The following is a 20,824-nucleotide window of genomic DNA, read 5'->3' as shown; positions in this document are numbered from 1 at the left end:
GTGGGCATTATATCCCAACAATGCTAACCTGAAAGTCCAGCAGCATCACTGGGAGGGCTCCTCAGCAAGTATAGGTACCTTTTCAAGAAAGACCTAAAAAATTAGGCAGATGAGCTGAGAATTGGCAACTGAGATTTAACATTGATAAATGCAAAATACTCATTCAGTAGTGATAACTCCAGAAAAACTTATCAACTGGGTGCTATCAGACTCGAGGGAAAACTGTGCAGTTCCACATGAAATACTCGCACGTGAAGTTCAGTGAGAATAGGACAGTACACATTGTTCCACTGATGATATACTTTGCATATATTGTTCCACTGATTAGAAACATTTCTAGCAGAGACATGGAGGTGATTGTTCCACTGTATAAAGCCACACTTTGAGTATGCAGTGTCTGGAAGCCTCATATTAGAAAGTATGTGGATCTGAATGAGTAGCGAAAAGAGCATCATGGGTGAAACAGTACTTTTACCAATAAAGACTTCTGTAAGTCTTCAACACTAAAATCTCTATTAGTACATGTTCAAGGCTCTGAATGGACTCACTAAACTAAAGGCTGATGGCATTCTTACTCTTTCTCAGACAATGCCCATAAGAGAACACAGATTGAAAAAGGATTGTGCTACAGGACAGATATATGAAAATTTGCTTTCAGCTAGAAAGTAATTGATTGTTCAAACAAACTTCCATCTGGTGCTGTGGAAGTGGGCAGTCTGAATAAATGTAAGGAAAGATTAGACAAATGATTTGGATAGTTGTCAGTTTTTTTTTTTTTTTTGTTGCCTGATGCTGTATTAGCTTCCTTCCTTGCATCACACGTCACCATTAATACCAGTAACTGGAGCAGATGATATCCTCTCCTGGGCACCATTAAAGTTAAAATAAAATGTAAAATACCATATCAGACAATTTATCAAATGCACAAGCTATGAGATCTGTCCAAAAAGTATCCAGACTGTTAGACTGGCAGTTCCTCCTGCCAATCTCACCATTCAAGTTGCCCATCTTTAGACCCTTTCAAGAAGCTCGATGTCTTTTTCAGATGAGGTCTCCACACTTCAACACAGTATTCCTAATGTCGTCTTACAATTGCCTTATACATTGGAATTATGACCTCTCTATCTCTATAGGATAGCATTTGATAAATCATGGTGTCCCTGCTGGGACACCATGGGCTTTCCTGGCTGCCTGTTTACACTGTTCAGAAAATTTCATATCTGCTCATATTTTAACTCCCAGACCCCTTTCTTCCTCTGTTTTAAGTTCAACTCCACCAACTGTATAATTTATTCGAGAGAGTTGTGATTAATGGATATTTTTCAGATTGTTACACCAATCTGAAAAATATCCATTAATCACAACTCTCTGCCTTCTACCCTGCAGCCACCCAGCAATCCATCTTAGAATCTTACCAGTGATCCCAATCTGTTCAAGCTTATACAGTAAATGCTCATGAGGGGCTGAGTCAAATGCTTTGTTAAAATCCAAATAAACTATATTGAAATTAATCCCTAAATCCAGCTCATGAGTAACTGTGTCAAAGTATTCTACTAAGTTAGAAAAGCATGGTTTAACCTTAACAAAGTAATGTTGTCCTTCAGAATACCATATCTATCTAAATGTCCCTGGACTGCATTCTTACTCACTACCTCTAAGCTTTTTCCTACCACTGAAGTCAGACTAACTGGTCTGTAGTTACCAACTTCACTCCTAGAACCACTTTTATGTTGTTGTTGTTTTGGTTTTTAGGAGCATTAGCAACTAAGGCCATATTGCTCCGGGATATGCGGTGGTCATTCCCTGACCTTTCCGCATCTTCCATATTTGGTGGTGACGGGCTCGAACCCCGGTCTAATCAAGAAGCATGTGATACGCACTACTGCTCCTTCCCACCTGGCTACGGAGGCGCCCACTTTTATGTACTGGCAATACATTGGCATTTCTCCAATCAAAAGGAATCTCCTCTGAATCCAAAGATGCCTTCATTATTAACCTCTGATTCAATACACTCCCTTGCGCTCTCCCTCAAAACTACAGGGTATATGTCATCAACTCAGAGAGCCTTACTTGCCTTTATGCTCAAAAGTTTTTCTAATAAAAAATCATCTGTAATTAAGACATCACTAATTTCATATGGCTCAATCTCACTCACACAGCCTCTTCTCAGCATGAAGGGTCTTTTGTCAGTAAAGACAGATGAAAAGTACCTATTCAATTCATCTGCAACATCAGCTGGATTGTCTAAGACTTTTCCACACCTAGTGCACAAGAGTCCAATCTAATAGCTTTTTTCTTCCTCATATTCACATACATAAAAAATTTCGGCAAAGGTAAAGAAAACCAACATGAAAATGACGAGAAACGTCGAATAACTTACGTAGAAAATTAGTTTCCCAATACAGCAATCTAGCGCTGCTCGCTCGGTAAACAGATGGTAGGTGCTATCAGTCTGGAGCAAAGTCGAGAACGATATATTGATTGACAGGTAGGCATGGCAAACGATGTGGTGATTGGTGCGTGAACACAACACACAATAACATTGGTTTAGTAGCACTCAGAAGCACTAATGGTAACTTGCCCTGAGGGACGCTTTCCATAATGGTGAAAAAAGGCCAGGTTACCTCCACTTGAATCCCATGGGAGCTTGACCCCCTCTCAAAGTGGAGGGGATAACCTAACATTTTTTCTTTAAAATCACAGTCATATTTAGAAATACATTCATAAAAAAATAAATTTTTTTTATGACTGTATTTTTATTTTCTTGTTCAATAATATGCCCTAATGGTGAAAAAAGGTCAGGTTACATCCACTTGAATCCTATGAGAGCTTGAACCCCTCCCGAAATGGAGGGGGTAACCTAGCCTTTTTTCTTTAGAATAATGGGTGGACTAGCGCATAAACTGTTTATTAACAAAATATTAATTTTTTTATTACTTCTTTTATTTTTAAGGTCAGGTTACGAAATATAATGAAAAATAAAGAAACTATTTCCTTTTTTCATAACCAAACCTAAATCAACAGTATAGTAAAAACACTCATGAACTCCAAAAATTTGCTTTTAATAATGAGAAAAAAAAACAATGAAGAACATAAAAATGAACAGAACGAAACTTTTATTAATTTAGTTTTCATCAAAAAAATCAACCAACGTTTTATTTTCCTTACAAATTTCTTCCATCTTTAAAAGATTCATCGCTCCTATTACCTGTTTACCGTTCATCACAAAACTGTTATGCACTGTTCTTTACTCATAAACATAATGCCAACCAATGACTACACAGTAGCTCGTCGTCTGTCGTGCCCACCACTAATCATTTCATCGTTTTCCACACCTACCTGTCAATCAATATATCCTTCTCGATTTCGGCTCCAGACCGATAACACCTACCGTCTGTTTACCGAGCGAGCAGCACTAGAGTCCAGTGTCAGGAAACTAATTTTCTGCTTAAGTTATCCAACATTTCTCGTTGTTCTCATTGTTGGCTTTCTTTACCTTAGCCAAAATTTCTTCTCCCCATTCTTTATTCTCTTAGACAATGCTTTCTCATATTTCCCTTGGCCCCACTCACCTTATTTGTGATGCTATTACAGATAAACTTGTACCTGTTGTAGGCTTCAGTACTTTTCATCACTCTGTAACTGGTCCATGCTATCTATTTCTGCTCAATTTTACCATTTCGGCATCCTCTTCCTACAAGAGTTTCTTAGGGTTATATATGCATTCATGGCTTCGGTGATTTTTGCTTTAAAATTATTCCATAATTCAAATGTATTCACCATCCCTCAGCAATCTACCCAGTTCACGGATGCCATATATTGCCCTAAACTGTCAAAGTCTCTTCTTCTGAAGTTAAAACCCATGCCTTTACCTTTAACTACTGCAACATCTTTCTTCATCTTCCAGCTGGTGATTGCATGATCACTTAATGACAGTGGTTCCAGTAAGCCCTGTGATGTCAGCTGAATCGTTAGTAATGATGAAGTCAGGAATATTCTCATCCCTAGGACCTTCTCTAACATGCTGGTACAGATAATAATCATCTAGTTTATTTAAAAAAGTTTTCCCCATCATGAGTTTCCCCTCCCACTTATTTCAATCAATCTGGGGCAGATTAAACTCACCCATCATAAGACATTCAAGCTTGCTTGCCCATTCCATCTACATGTAAAGACTCTCATCAGTAATTTAACAAACAATCTTCAATCATTTTCTTTCAGCCAAAGTTTGTAATTGGGACTTTATCTTTGAAATGATCGTGCCATTTGGAAACTTCTGTACAGCTCACTGCAGAGAGTCTCCATATGCTATTTTCAGAAGTTCAAGCATTTCACTTGTGGTTTTTCTTATTTTCAAACAAAATTTAAAACACAGACACACACAATTCAGTGCACTTGATTTTTTGAAATACTTTGAGATATCAAAACAAGTCTTTGTTATCAGCTGTTAGCAGACTGCCTTAAGCGATTGTACGCCTTACTGCATGAGACATATCTAAACATATTATGCTTTGTCACAGTGCACACTACTTTCCTAACCTTGAACAATGATTATAATCCAGATAATTTTTAAACAGAAAAACTGTGAGCAACATCTGTGCAAAACAAAAAATTGGGACTCACCCATATTGATATATTTTAATCTAAATTTGTCCTTCAAGTTCATACCCCAAAACAAAGCACTTAATCAAGAGTCAACCGGTACAGCCAAATACAGACAGCAGGGAAATATAAAAATTAACTGTTCTAAAGCTAAATCAAAAAAATCTAAAACATCTACCTGAAGGTACATAATCTCCAGTGATCTCCACATCATTGCAAATATGAAGACTACCATTACCAGAAGGATGACTACTCTCCAAATGGAAGATGTCTGGACTTTCGGTGCCGACTGAACTGGCACTCATGCCATCGCCACCATTGTGAGGAGGTAAAGGTGAACCATGCTCTTGAAATACTGCAATTATCTGAAAATTACATAAACTACTTAGTAATAATTACAATGAAATGGTGTAAAAGTAGTGAGTCAAAAGAATAATTACAGTTAAAATTAATTTACATACATATGCATAATTAATTTATGCAAATAAGAGTATTTGCATAAATTGCATTTGATGGTAAGTCATTCATTTGAGTAACATAATACTATGTAAAAACAGTTATCCAAAAAGAAAACAATCTTGAAACTACTAAATATTTTTGCAGTATCGGCAAAAAAAAAAAAAAAAAAAACACTACACAACTATACAGCCTATATTCGTTCTTGTCATACTCTTTATATCACAGAAGACACTAATCCAGCTGTTTATTACACGTTTTTTTACCAAAAGTTAGAGATTACAGTTGACACATATCAAATGATCTGATTTCTTAATGATCATAATTCTTTCTGAATGGTAAGAAAATGGTGGAGATTCATATTGTAGAGTAGTTATTGCACTCAGCAAGTCAGTATACATTATTAATCACAATTAGGGAGGCTGCTGATATGTTATAAAGTGATCTTATGTGAGTGAAGCTCAGCAGGTCAGACTGCAAGTAGGTGGGACAGAGAGGTTTATACAGTGCAAGCAAGAACTCCAAAAGCATCTACAGAGGTGTCAGTATCTAGAACAATCTGTAGATGCTTCGAATCAATAATGATAAATTCCCTGGAAGAGAGAGAAACATCTGCTGCACCAGGGAGGGAGGGGGGTTGAATTACCAGGGGCTGCAGGCCTCAACCACCCACAAAGGTAAACTGATTCCAATGGATAACAACATTCTGGATACATGAAACTTCCTACAAGCCAGTATATAATTCTTCCCTGTTTTTTTTTTTTTTATGTTTCCTAGCTGTCAAAATCTCACTAAAAAACTATGTCGCAACCACTTGCTGGTTTTTAAAGACACAGTTGTCATTAAGCTTATAAGAAACAAAGCTGATACTAGAGTGTAAAATATTATGCCTGCACACATCAAGGGTGTTCCTGAAAAGAAAAGTTTTGGGGAACTGACTTATTTTACTTAATAACTACAGTGGTGCTCAAAAAAATTGCATCACCTGATTTTTTTTAGGTTGTTTGTTCTTATACTGGAAGCTAAATCTTTTAGAAATAGCTGAAATAACATAATAACAATACACATATGAAACTATAATTTCAATAAAATTTCCTTTTATAGGTTACAGGTATATATACAATGAAAATTAATTTTCTCCAAAATAACAGCATGTTACTTATGGTTCATATAATAACAAAAATTCTATGAAAGCATGATTTTTTTCATTATTCATTATTTTGCTCATACTTAGAAGACAGGCAACTAGTGTGAACAAACTTTGTGCATGGATGGAACTGTGCGTCGTTGGGAATACCATGGATTTAGTATTCCATCGAATCGACCCCTACGGAGAAAGTGAAGATTCCACAGTTTAATGACAAGTACATACATGATATATTTGTTTATAAGTAACAAATTTTTGAATGTTTATGAAATTTTGAAGAAATGCATTGGTTACAAAATGCGATGGGTAATTAGCGTGATGATGATTTATAATTTGTTGTCGGCTTCGTAGAATAACGTCCAACCTATTACGAAAAATCAGAATGAAAACCAGCAAATGTATAGCATTCATCCTAGTTGTTCATTTATTTTCCTGTCTGTTAGCCATGGTAACCCAAAATTTTGGATAAATATGGATTAATAGATGCTATGTAAACAACTCTATGTATTAGTACTGGTATTTTTTTTATTGTATATTTTTATTTGTTCTTTTTTTTTTTTTTCATTCTAACGCAAATATTTTGTGGTCCTGTCCCCGACTTTTCTTTTTAAATCAAATAAAATGGCAATTGCTGCTTCTATGTATTTCTGAGCGCAGCAGAATTTATTTGAACAAATAATGGTTCTTTGAAAAACTTTTGAGGATATTCATTATAATGAAATTTCGGTAGAGCAAATGATTCATGAAGTTCTTTTTTAAAATCCCGCTATAACAAATAAATTGTACTGTTGTACTGAACTGGTTACTGCACTGCATTTAACCCTTATAAGGGTCACCACTTATAGCCAACTGAAGACAATGTTTGAAAGGTGGAAGTAGATTCTGATCTTTATTCATGTTCATTAAATATATACACTAGGACCTCAAAAATGTGGCATCCTCGTGACGCAGCACATGGGGGATTTTTGGAAATTCAGGTTTTTTGAACATTCACATAGCCAAAGTAATATTTATTTTTTATTAGGTAATTTTATTTAATTTTTATATTAGATAGTTTTTAATATTTTATAATATTAGATATAACTTATGCTGCCTCTGGTATGCCTGTTGCGATTCTCCACTTTTTATTTCTTAATTTTTTTTTTAAATATGAGGAAAAAATTTAAAACAGGAATTTGTGCTTTGAAATTATTAATGGAACATGTGTAAAACTGGCACTTGCGGTGCTTTTTTTGAAAAGTCAGACTAGCCAATTTTCCCCTCCGCCCTTGTATGGTCGATTGCACTGGAAGAAATACCGTATTTTTCCGACTATAAGTCGCACATAAAACCCATCCAAGTTTCAGAAAGAGAATTTCGATAAATATATATATATATATATATATATATATATATATATATATTATTGCATATATCCGAAACACAAAATACACAAGTGCTTACTAAAAAAAGATACAAAATATCAGTGTAGAAAGAATTTATTTGTAGTATAATACCAAAAACTTGCTAGTATCACATTCTTTATTGCCAATGTTATTGGGGTTTTTAGAAGGAAGGTTCTATTGATATTTTCGCGGGGGTAAAAGGAGTTCTTGTCAGATATGCGTAAATTCCCATTCGCATATGCTAGGCAAGAAAATACAGTGATCTAAAAGGGAAAAAAAATCTCACTACTTGCACCTTCACACCATAGCATGCAGCCATAAGTTGTTTTTTTTTTTTTTTTTTTTAATGAGACATAGGCAAATTTTAGACGTTTTCCAGGAAGAAAAACACATTGTATAGTATGGAAAAAATGTGGATTATCAAAAAAGTGCCAGATTTTTGAAGTTCTACTGTATTTATTTATTTATATAAACTTTAACACAATGTTTGTAATATAGTAGCAGATAAGGGAAGACAGACCTCCACAGGTTAAAAACTTACCCCTTTCAAGAACTGAATAATCTGACATCCTTGAAATGTAAATTATGCTCACCAGATGGCCCTATGGTCTAATCTGCATTTGGTATACGTTTGCAGGCAGTTAATAGATAAAAACTTTAAAATTTTTATGCCATGTTTGGATATAACATTAACAGATTTATAATATATAAGCCCACAATTAATAGAAGTGACATCTACTCAAGGACTACTCAAGTCAATTTTGAAGCCAGAGTAGTAGTGTATGGCACACCCAGGGTCCTGAGCTGGATATCATCGTTCTTCTCTTTCTTGGCAATTTCCTTCTACTTCTCTCTCTCTCTCTCTCTCTCTCTCTCTCTCTCTCTCTCTCTCTCTCTCTCTCTCTCTCTCTCTCTCTCTCTCTCTCTCTCTCTCTCTCTCTCTCTCTCTCTCTCAGGGTAACTCAGAAATTTTGTTTAGCTGGTGCAGCATAACCCTCAGGCTTCCTTGCACCATATGGCTAATAATAATAATAATAACTATATACTAAAAAAAAAAATACATACTAATATTTTGTTGGCTCAACCCTTGCTTTGTTGACTGCTGCACATCACACATCATTGTGGCATTGACCGGATAAGGTTCTGAATATATTGCTGGGAACCTTCATGGTACCAAATACAGATTAATATCGCCTGCAGCTCTGTGTTTTTGGTTTCTTCTGCTTTACTGAAAAGCAGCTATATAACCTATTTTGTTCCAGCAATTTTCAATTGGATGAGGTCTGGACTTTTCCCAAGCCATGTTATTGTGTGAATTGATTTATCTTTCAACCATTTTTGTACCTGTGCACAGTAAAGCAGACAGCAATATAAACTGCATTAATTTAAGAAGTGTAATATTTCATAAGTATAAAACCTTTTGCTCATTTTATGAAGTAGTACTTATAGTTTTGGCTCTATGAGATGGAGTAGGGTCACCCTGAAAAATGCAATCGGCAACATTCCAATAGTTATCTTTAACTGTGGGAAGTAAGTTTGTCTCAAAAATGTCCTTATACAAAGGGTACTAGGAAAGTTTTGCAATACAGCTTTGTTTATTTAATTTTTTCAAAGTAATTTCCTCTATATTCAATACACCTCTCCATCCTCCGAAACCAATCTTTAAACCAGTTCTGCCAAGTTTCATTAGGGAGTAAAGCACACTCGTTGTCCCAAGCCCGTAGAAGGTCCTCGTCACTGGAAAACCGCCTCCCTTTTAGCTTCATTTTCACATGCGGGAACAGTGCAAAGTCGCAGGGAGCAAGGTCTGGACTGTAGGGAGGGTGCTCGAGAAGTTTCAGTCCTGTCGTGGTCAAATATTCGGTGCAGGCTTTGGCGCGGTGAGCTGGAGCATTATCGTGATGGAGGTACCAGGTGTCCATTCTTGACTTTGGCCGCAGGTTCTTCATAGATCCAATGACTTTAGGCAGGCATTGTTCAGTATACCACTTAGCTGTGACTGTCTTCTGCGTGTCCAAAACGACACGTTCCACAATTCCACTCGATTTGAAAAATACAGCTATCATTTTCTTCTTTACAGATCGGGATTTTCTGACAATTACAGGTGTGTCGTCATCATCAAAGACCCAAACTTTGTTTTGAGCCTTGGTCGGCAGATCGTAATAGTACAGCCAAGTCTCGTCACCTGTCACGATGTTGTTCATATACCGAGATTGTCCCTTATCAAACTTTTTTAACATCTTCCGGCACCAAGTCACATGTCGTGTCATCTGCTCTTCAGTCAGTTGATGCGGCACCCAGAGAGAACAAAGTTTCTTCACGTGCAAATGATCTTGCAGAATCGAACGAATTGCTGGTGCATTTAGGCCCAAAGTATCCTCTATCTGTTGGTAGGTCACTCGCCTGTTTTCGTCAAGCATTTTCCTCACAGCAGTAACGTTTTCCTCCATAACTGACGTTCGTGGCCTTCCCGGCCTCTCAGAATCCTCCAGAGTGAAATTTCCCCTTTGGAATTCTCTATACCACCTGAATATCGTTGTACGATGTGGACAATCATCATCTAGTGCAAGAGTCATTTCTTCTAAGCACTGGTCTTTGGTTAAACCACGCACGAAATTATACCGCAAAACTGTCCTTATCTCATTTTGTGACCACGATGCCATCGCAAGCACTTTACACTCTCACTACTAACGAATAACTGAGCCCATCGACTTGGCGCGGCGGCTACTATGCACGTATGAACATGTCTCAACATGCAGCAACAAGCAGCTTCCTGTGATTCATTGTTGCGTCATATTGCAAAACTTTCCTAGTACCCTTTGTATTAGCTATATGGTGCAAGGAAGCCTGAGGCTTATGCTGCACGAGCCAAAAAAAAATTCTTAATTACTCTGAGAGAGAAAGAAAACAAGAGTCAGAAGTAAAAGGGAATTATCAAGAAAGAAGAATAATAACATCCAGCTCAGGACCCTGGGTGTGCTAAGCCCATGCTCGCCAGATTTGAGTGCCTGGGCCCTAAGAAGCCTTAGTAGTTAAATTGTTCAGTAAATCACACATCACTACCTGTGATCACTGCCAAGTAGCAGGTCATTTGCCTGATTCTTAATACATGAATAGTTGCTGTGGATTATCAGAGCTCTCTCTGATTATCCACTTTTCAGTACAGTTGATCGGTATAGTTGATGAGGGTGGACAATGCAATGCCGAGTCTGTTTGGTGTGACATAAGCACTGGGAAAGGAAAAATGAGAGTAAGCATGTGTTATAGGCCTAATGAATCTGATGAGTATAATGAGCAATTGTGCAGAGAAATAGAGTGGGCCAGTAAATTACAGCGTCTTATAATTGGGGATTTTAATTTCCCAGATATTAACTGGAATTTGTGAGTTGGTCACTCACACACCAGCTAGGCTTTTGTGGATTTATTGGATAATTGTTTTCTACAGCAGCATGTTCAGGAGGCTACTAGAGGGAACAATACTCTTGATCTGATTATCAGTAGTGATTCTTCATGCATCAAGAATCTGCAGATAGAGGAACCACTAGATGGCAGTAATCAGGAATGCAGTGGGATTTATTCAAAGATCTAATTACCATCAGGTGTAAAGGGAAGGGTTTTTCTTTTGTAAGGGCAACTACGAAGGTCTGAGACAGTATTTAAATCCTATATGGTGGAACCAACTGATGATGTTGCGAACAACAAATAAATAGGAAGCATTCAAAGAATTAATCTTGGAAGCTACTAGGCTTTTCATACCAACAAAGAAATATTGTTCAAAATTTAGGCCTAAATGTATATCAGATGAACTAATTAGACATGTGACAGAGAAGAAAAATGCAAGGGATACATAAATTAACATGTGACACAGAAGCCTATGATAGATATAAGCTGGTCTGTAACCGAGTTACAAAGGAGGTTGGGCAGGCCAAGGCAGATTACGAAAAATCTTTGGCAAAGGATGCAAAGAACAACAGCACAGAGTTCTTTACTTATGTAAACTCTAGTAGGAAGGGGATGAATCAGATTGGTCCACTTGATATTGATGGTTCAACTGTTGATGATCCTGCTCAGGTAGCTAACAAACTAAATGAATATTTTGCATCATTTTCACACATGAGGAGTTATTCAGGAAGGGGAATACCAGAGGTGTATTCAACTCTGGCAGTAAGCTAGATCATCTTGTAATAACTAAAATAAAGTGGGGGAGAAACTGTTGAAGATAAACACAAGAAAGCACCTGGGGTGGATGGAATCTATCCAGTTATATTAAAGGAGGCAGCAAAGGAAGTAAGCAAACCCTTAGCCAAAATTATGAGAGCTTCCCTGGACTCAGGGGAGGTACCCATGGACTGGAGATGTGCAAATGTGACCCCAATCCACAAAGGAGGATCAAAGGGGGAGACAGGTAATTACAGACCTGTTAGTTTAACTTCTGTTATAGGGAAATTAATGGAGGCACTGGTTAAAGAAGCATTGCAGGATCATCTAGACAAGACTTCAGTTATAGCTCAGACAGCATGGGTTTGTTAAGGGGAAGTCTTGTCTGACTAATTTGATTGGATACTATGATGTACTCACAAAGGAACTGGATGCAAAGAATAACTTTGATATCATATATTTGGATCTTAGAAAAGCCTTTGATACTGTTGCACATGGAAGACTGCTGCACAAATTAGAGCAGTGTGGCATTGGAGGCAAACTGCTGCTATGGATAAAGGGATGGTTCAGTGGGAGAAGACAGAGTGGTAATCAATGAACACTGCTCTTTGTGGACTAATGTTATTAGTGGAGTCCCTTGGGGTTCAGTGTTGGGTCCATTGTTTTCTGTATTTATAAATGATATTGATGATGGTATATCAGTCTTAACGTCCAAGTTTGTAGACGATACGAAGGTTGGCAGGGTTGTTAATGACACCAAGGACAGTACACTGCTGCAACAGGATGTAGAAAAGTTGAGCAGATGGGCTGAGAGGTGGCAAATGAAGTTTAACATTGACAAATGTAAAGTACTACATATGGGAAGCAGTAATCCCAGAGTAATGTATCAACTCTGTGGTACCACACTGACAGTGGTAGAGAATGAAAAGGACCTGGGAGAATTGTGCAGGCAGATATGAAGTTTTCTGAGCAGTGCAGATGGTCTGCAAGAGTAGCTCATGGTGTCTTGTCAATGATATACAGGAATTTTTCTAGCAGGAATAAGGAGGTGATTATCCCCTTGAATGAGGCAATGGTCAGGCCACACCTTGAGTATTGTATACAGGTCTACAGATCTCATTTAAGAAGGATGTAGAGCTGTTGGAATGAGTAAAGAGAAGGGCAACAAGATTAGTGAAGGGAACAAAGGGTTGCTCTTACGAAGAAAGGCTTAAGTTTTGCAAATTACAGTGTCTGGAGACCAGTCACCTGCGAGATGATCTGACTGAGGTGTATAAAGCCTTGAATGTTTGAGCATGCTCAATGCGGATGGGATTCTTCCGAATAATCGCCTGAGAGGACATAAATTCAAATTGAGAAAAGACTGTTGTAGGATAGATGTTCGGAAATTTGCCTTTAGCCAGCGGGTGGTTGATTGCTGGAACAAACTTCCATCTGCCGTTGTAGAAGTTGATAGCTTAAATAGATTCAAGGCACAACTTGACAATCATTTGGAGTGAGTGGATGGGTGAAATTAGGGTTTTTTTTTTTTTTTTTTTGCTGATGCTATATATGCTTGCTTTCTTGCATCATGTGCCTTTGCTAATGCTAACACACATCACAGTCATTAGGCCTGTAACACACTCCTGCCCTCGTTAGGCACCTCCGTAGCCAGGTGGGAAGGAGCAGCAATGTGTAGCACACGCTTCTTGATTAGACCGGCGTTCGAGCCCCTCACCACCAAATACGGAAAGGTCAGGGAATGACCATCGCATATCCCGGAGCAATATGGCCTTAGTTGCTAATGCTCCTAAAAACCAAACAACAACAAACTGCCCTCGTTTTTTTGTTTTCCCAGTACTTATGTCACACCAAACTGACTCAACATTGCACTGGCCACCCGTGTCAACTGGCCACTTCCTTACATTTTATGTGCTTCTTAACCACGGGCATAAGTCCTCCCTCTCTTGTCCTATCTGTCTGTTCTTTTTGTCTCTGTTTCTGTCTTCAATGTACATTCATATTTCCATATTCAAATTTCGTATCCTTTATGTCTGATTAACACCATGTGTCTGATATCTCTACAATATCCACATCTGATGACTTATCCAGTACTTCATCCAATTTATTTACTATGCTCCTAGCATTAGTGTACACACAAGTATACATGCAATTGTTTTCACTCTCAGTAACCCTAACAAGATCCAATGTACTTTTTTTTTACTTTTTTTTTTGTTCCATTGGGATCCCCAGCAGGCCTTGAAATCTGACACCTTCTGATTGCACATGTCGCAATAGAAGCACTGCAAGAATCACTTCTAGCTCACCGTGACGTAAGTGATTATATTAGTCTATGAATCCCTTCCCCCCCCAAGCTAGCAGTTTTTCGACCAACATAAAAACTGCCTTGATAGAATCAATAAATATCCTTGCCCCTGCTTTTAAGTGCATCCCATTTTTATAAAAACAATCGCTCCAGTTAAGCACAGATAATGCTGGAAAAAATTCTATCTCAGTGAGTCTTGTGCAATCTCTGCAGGGCCAAATCGATTAATCATACTCTCATTGTGTACTCCCTGCTATTGTATCTGGACAGAATTGCAGACATTTTCAATTTAAATTCCAGCTCAATTTCTGTCTCAATGTTGCCCTCTACACAGAGTGGACTGAAATCAGGGGATACCTACGTAGTAACTGGTACGCCCACCTTTTGCCTGGATTATGGCAGTCATCCAATAATCGTCCCACTGCAATTACTTCCGTCTGATCAACGATCGCCAGTATGGATTCCGTCGGTGTCGATCCACTGGTGATATTCTGGCTTATGTTACCCATTTATGGACTAATTCAATGGAAAGGTAAAGTGAAACACAAGTAGTTGCTCTTGACATCTCGAAGGATTTCAATAGTGTTTGGCATAAAGGTCTTCTAAACAAGCTTCCATCTTATGGTTTGCCAACTGTTTTTAGTAATTGGTTATCCAGTTTTCTCTCTGATTGCTCACTGAGGGTGATGGTAGATGGCTCTCTGCCTTTAACTTCTCCACTAATGCCGGTGTCCCCCAAGGTTCAGTTCTTTCTCCCACTCTTTTCCTCTTGTATATTAATGACCTTCTTCCATTGACTGGAAATCCTATCCATAGTTTTGCTGATGATAGCACATTGCATTCCACTTTCCATTTTGAGAAACCTAGTCCTGCCCAATCAGCTTCAACTTCTCGAAAATCTGCTACCAATTCCTTAAATGCCGATCTTCAGGTAATTCTCCAGTGGGGCAGAGACAACTTAGTTGATTTCAACCCTTCTAAAACTCAGTCTTGTCTTATATCTCGCAAAAAGGATTCTTCTGCTCCTATGCTTATCTTTAGTGATACTCCAATTTTTAGGCAAAATGATATATCTCTTTTGGAGATTACCCTGACTTCTAATTCCTCTTGGCACAAGCACATTACAAATATTGCTTCCTCTGCATCTAAAAAACTTGGTTTTCTCTTTCGCTCTCGCCTTAGTTTTCTTCCAAACAGCTGCTCACTCTGTATAAATCACAAATCCGCCCTGCCATGGAATATTGTTCCCACATCTGGGGTAGTGCCCCCAAAACCTCTCTCAGGCTTCTTGATTCCATTCTGAAGAGGGCAGTTAGGTTAATTAATGATTAATCTTTAACAAAGTCTCTCCACTCGCTCTCTCATAGACGTACTGTTTCTGCTGCATGCCTCTTCTACAGATACTTCCACGGGCACTGTTCTTCTGAATTCGCTTCTATAATTCCCGCTCTCTCTTTCAAAACAGTCCAAACACGTGCCGCCACCAGCCAACATCCATTTACTGTCCAACTTCAAACTCACAGAACCAACTTTTCATCTTCCTCGTTTATTCATTCAACTGCCGTTTTCTGGAACAACCTTCCTTCATATGTGTTTCCTGAAAATTACAGTCTACAGACGTTCAAGTCCAATGTCAACAAATATCTTCTTTCGTCTTCTCAACCTCCAACCCAAGCACGGTACTAAGTACTAAAGGTTCTAATACCCTTCGTGTTTGGAGTTTCCATAAAAAAAAAAAAAAAAAAAAAAATATCTGAGTAAAATGGCACTTACTCATCATAAAACACCAATGCTTCATTGTGAACTATTACAGTAATCATTACTATGGTAAAGGTAACGGGATTGTTTGATCATACTGTCTCTAGTCATAACTAAAGATAAATGTATCATTGAGTGTGCTTAGTACACATTTGGACCAAAATATGCAGGGGAATTTTAGGTAATATTTTCTATGAAATGAAATACAAAGGGTACTAGGAAAGTTTTGCAATATGACGCAACAATGAATCACAGGAAGCTGCTTGTTGGGACATGTTCATACATGCATAGTAGCCGCCGCGCCAAGTCGATGGGCTCAGTTATTCATTAGTAGTGAGAGTGTAAAGTGCTTGCGATGGCATCGTGGTCGCGAAATGAGATAAGGACAGTTTTGCGGTATAATTTCGTGCGTGGTTTAACCATAGACCAGTGCTTAGAAGAAATGACTCTTGCACTAGATGATGATTGTCCACATCGTACAACGATATTCAGGTGGTATAGAGAATTCCAAAGGGGAAATTTCACTCTGGAGGATTCGGAGAGGCCGGGAAGGCCACGAACGTCAGTTACGGAGGAAAACGTTACTGCTGTGAGGAAAATGCTTGACGAAAACAGGCGAGTGACCTACCAACATATAGAGGATACTTTGGGCCTAAATGCACCAGCAATTCGTTCGATTCTGCAAGATCATTTGCACGTGAAGAAACTTTGTTCTCTCTGGGTGCCGCATCAACTGACTGAAGAGCAGATGACACGACGTGTGACTTGGTGCCGGGAGATGTTAAAAAAGTTTGATAAGGGACAATCTCGGTATGTGAACAACATCGTGACAGGTGACGAGACTTGGCTGTACTATTACGATCTGCCGACCAAGGCTCAAAACAAAGTTTGGGTCTTTGATGATGACGACACACCCGTAATTGTCAGAAAATCCCGATCTGTAAAGAAGAAAATGATAGCTGTATTTTTCAAATCGAGTGGAATTGTGGAACGTGTCGTTTTGGACATGCAGAAGACAGTCACAGCTAAGTGGTATACTGAACAATGCCTGCCTAAAGTCATTGGATCTATGAAGAACCTGCGGCCAAAGTCAAGAATGGACACCTGGTACCTCCATCACGATAATGCTCCAGCTCACCGCGCCAAAGCCTGCACCGAATATTTGACCACGACAGGACTGAAACTTCTCGAGCGCCCTCCCTACAGTCCAGACCTTGCTCCCTGCGACTTTGCACTGTTCCCGCATGTGAAAATGAAGCAAAAAGGGAGGCGGTTTTCCAGTGATGAGGACCTTCTACGGGCTTGGGACAACGAGTGTGCTTTACTCCCTAGTGAAACTTGGCAGAACTGGTTTAAAGATTGGTTTCGGAGGATGGAGAGGTGTATTGAATGTAGAGGAAATTACTTTGAAAAAATTAAATAAACAAAGCTGTATTGCAAAACTTTCCTAGTACCCTTTGTATGTTGGATCTTATGGTTTGGAAAAGGCAATACTTAAAATTTACATTTATAATAATTATCACTGTTTGTAATAGTACAGAATACCCCATCATCCACTCAAAATGGTAATTGTAGAGTGGTGAGATTCGATAAGCATAATGTTTTATAAAAAACAGATTCTGACTGTTTCATCATGTTAATGAATTCTTATTGTACTTTATATTCTTATATACTGTTCAAAACATACCTGCTCTCTGTCATCTGCAACATCATTCAGACAATCATCAGGATACAAGATTCCTTCATCTCTTGAACTTTTCAGGTTGTGAATAGTTATCCAAGTTGAAGGATCCTAATTAAATAAACAATTTCTGTTATGTCACACTACAGAACAGATAAAACATAAAAATCAACATAAACATTAATGTATGTAACTTATGTCTAAATTGCAATAAAATTTGTTTATTCTTAAATATATTTACAAAGGGACATTCTTATTTTCTTACATTTCATAAGAATAATTAGGCATTTGTTGAAATGATTAAAAAAAAAAATGATAATGACTATTGACATTATTTTGCATGATGCAATACAAAAAGCATATATGATGCAAGATACAAAAGACAAAGTATGGATTAACAAACTTTGCCAGTTACTTGAACTACACACAAAACTTAAGAGAAAAAGTTTATTAATTAAATTTTAGCAAGAGTATGTTTTTATGGTACTTGCCTCTTAATCCACATTAGCATAGGCACATGATGCAAAAAAGCATATATAGCATCAGCCAAAAAAAAAAAAAAAAAAAACCACCCTTATTTCACCCATCCACTTGCTCCAAATGTTTGTCAAGTTCTGCCTTAATCTATTTAAGCGATCAACTTCTACAACGACACATGGAAGTTTGTTCCAGCAATCAACCACCTGCTGGCTAAAGGCAAACTTCCGCACATCTATCCTACAACTGTCTTTCCTCAATTTGAATTTATGCCCTCTCAGGTGATTATTCTGAGCAAGAGGAAGAATCCCATCAGCATTGAGCATGCTCAAAGCATTCAAGGCTTTATACACCTCAATCAGATCACCTCGCAGGTGCCTAGTCTCCAGACTAGGCACCTGCGACTAGGCACCAGACTAGGCACCTAATAATTTGCAAAACTTAATCCTTTCTTTGTAAGAGCAATCCTTTGTTCCATTCACTAATCTTGTTGCCCTTCTCACATAGTTCAAAGACATGGAATTTAAAATGAAAGTTATGTTAAAAATGCCCCAAGGAAAAGGAGTGCACTTCTCTTTACTTAGATTTTCATACATGATTAAACCTGTAATGCGAACTGAGTAACCAAGAAATATTCATCTTCCCCGTTGTTTCTCAATGCATTCATATCTTTCATACTTCCAGGAACTTGGCCATATAACTATGGAAGTTTGCCTTTGCCAGAACAAACTTCTATCTGTTATTGTAGAAGCTGAGAACTTAAATAAATTCAAGAAAGAACTAGACAAACCACTGGAAGGAATGAAGAGAGAGTAGGAGGTGTCGTGCTTTTTTTCTTTTTTTTTTTTTGCTGATGCCACATAAATTTGCTTTCTTGCATCATTCGCCACTGCTAATACTAAAAGGCAAAGGCACCAAGGTCTATCTCACTTATTTTTAATTTTAGACTGTTTATCATTTGGACTTCGTCATATCTGGGCTAAAATTTTTGAATATTCGACTACATCTTATTATTTACAGTTATGATTTCTAACTCAAAATTTTGCCTGAACCCCCCCCCCCCTCAGTGAGAAAGTTCCCCATCCTCAATATAGTTTAAAAATATCAATGTGCTTCTGAAAAAAGAGCACATATCATTTCATTATTATTAATAGCCATATGGTGCAAGGAAGGCTGAGGTTTATGCTGCACGAGGAAAAAAGAAAAAGTTCCCGAATTACCCTCAGAGAGAGAGAGTCAAAAGTAGAAGGGAATCACCAAGAAAGAGAAGGATGATGATATCCAGCTCAGGACTCTAGGTGTCCCAAGCCCAAACTCACCAGATGTAAGCCCCCAGGGTTCTCAAGTGGTGATATAAATAAACTTCTTACCTGCTGACCGAAAGAACTGTTCCTTGAGATCATAATTATAACTTAGATATGCTAATTGGTAATTTGTTATTATAAACTAGAACTAGAATGTAGACTGGTGTCGTGATATTGAAAACCAAAGTAAAATGGGGTGGGTGGGGAGGAAATGACAGTGGAGTAATGGAACCTTTATTGATATTAAAACTTAATTTTAAAACTTCAATTTTAATATATTAAATAAAACTCTCCGCCCCAGGGAAGGGGGTTTCCGATTATAGTTACAATTCGATTATTTGTCAGTGGTAAATGATTATTTCCATAATGCCACTCTAATTTCCATGAGAAAATGGGTTTCTTCATCCAGCGAGAAACTGAAGAATGTACTGAATGAAATAAATCAGGACAGTCATAAAGTGCTCAGCTGCCCACCTTAACATCAGGGCCTACCCACACGCATCAGACCACACAGTGGAATCACCAGGAGCAGGATATGCTAATTCCACAGGAGGTTATCTTATTCTTAGGGACGTACAAACAGGGAATTTCTTATGTAATAAGGATGGATATAATAGAACCAGGGTGTCTGCCAAGAGAAAATGTTAATAACATTGTAGGACAGCCATCTTTTAAGGACACAAAAGATAATACTTGTACACATTGGTACTAATGATATCAGAGAATTTACTTAAATATAGAAAAATGTTGAGAAAAAGCCGCAAGACAGGATTTAATTTAATGTAGGGAGTACATATGAGAGCCTTATCATTCAAATCAGATCGTTGGTGGAATTCTAATAAGCTCATGGGTAGAATTTTTCTCAGTATATTCTGTACTCATTAACAGGAGATGCTGATTTTACAGAGACTGGATACTCATGGAAGGAGTGGAGAATACACAGATTACTAGTTTAATGGCAGCTGCAAGCAGAGGCAAAGTTCATTCTTGGAACATGCAGCAGCCTGAAAAGCAAGGGGTAGGGATTACAAGGACTAAGTTCACATTGGGACAAGCAATTACGCATGCTATGTAAGAATTACTAAAAACACGAATAGACAATTACTTGCTTATATTTAATGCTAGGAGAGTACATAACTTTGACGAGTTTGAAGTACTGATGAACAAATGTCAAATTTTTAAACATTAAAACAGCACAACCAGTAAACAGAAACAAGTGTAATGTTTAGTCAATCTGATGTGAAAATCTCAGGAAAAACAAAGTTAAGTGGAGGAGTTTGTTACAGTACAAATGACTGTGAGGAGCTAATGAACTATTTAGAAAAATAGAGGGGCCAACAAATCAGAAAGTTTTATTATGGGATAACTTAACTTTCCAGATATCAACTGGAATTCATGGGTGGGAAATTCACTCGGTAGCAGAACATTTCTCTATTTGCTAATTGCCTTCTTTCTATACCAACATGTTATATTGGCAACAAGAGAAATCAATATTCTTGTTCTGGTTATTAGTAGTGATTCATCGAGTATTAAGACTCCTCTAGTAAAGGA

At 37.8% G+C, this 20,824-nt stretch overlaps 1 protein-coding gene across 5 annotated transcripts in view; it reads right to left on the bottom strand.

Moving 5' to 3' along the window:
- baz (par-3 family cell polarity regulator) overlaps positions 1 to 20,824 on the bottom strand; it is a 760,042-nt gene that overhangs the window by 556,659 nt on the left and 182,559 nt on the right. For all 5 annotated transcript variants that reach the window (XM_090374871.1, XM_090374873.1, XM_090374874.1 and 2 more), the window contains exons 2-3: positions 17,499 to 17,603; positions 4,781 to 4,967 (exon numbers count right to left, since the gene is read on the bottom strand). In XM_090374871.1, coding sequence (XP_090230997.1) covers positions 4,781 to 4,967; positions 17,499 to 17,603 — 292 coding nt within the window. The remainder of the gene's footprint in view (positions 1 to 4,780; positions 4,968 to 17,498; positions 17,604 to 20,824) is intronic.

The sequence above is a fragment of the Mastigoproctus giganteus genome, chromosome 1 (assembly GCF_048544385.1).
Source record: "Mastigoproctus giganteus isolate SK-2022 chromosome 1, ASM4854438v1, whole genome shotgun sequence".
Taxonomy (NCBI): Eukaryota; Metazoa; Arthropoda; class Arachnida; order Uropygi; family Thelyphonidae; genus Mastigoproctus; species Mastigoproctus giganteus.
Note: the sequence above shows the minus strand (reverse complement) of the source record. Positions and strands in the feature narration are given on the sequence as shown.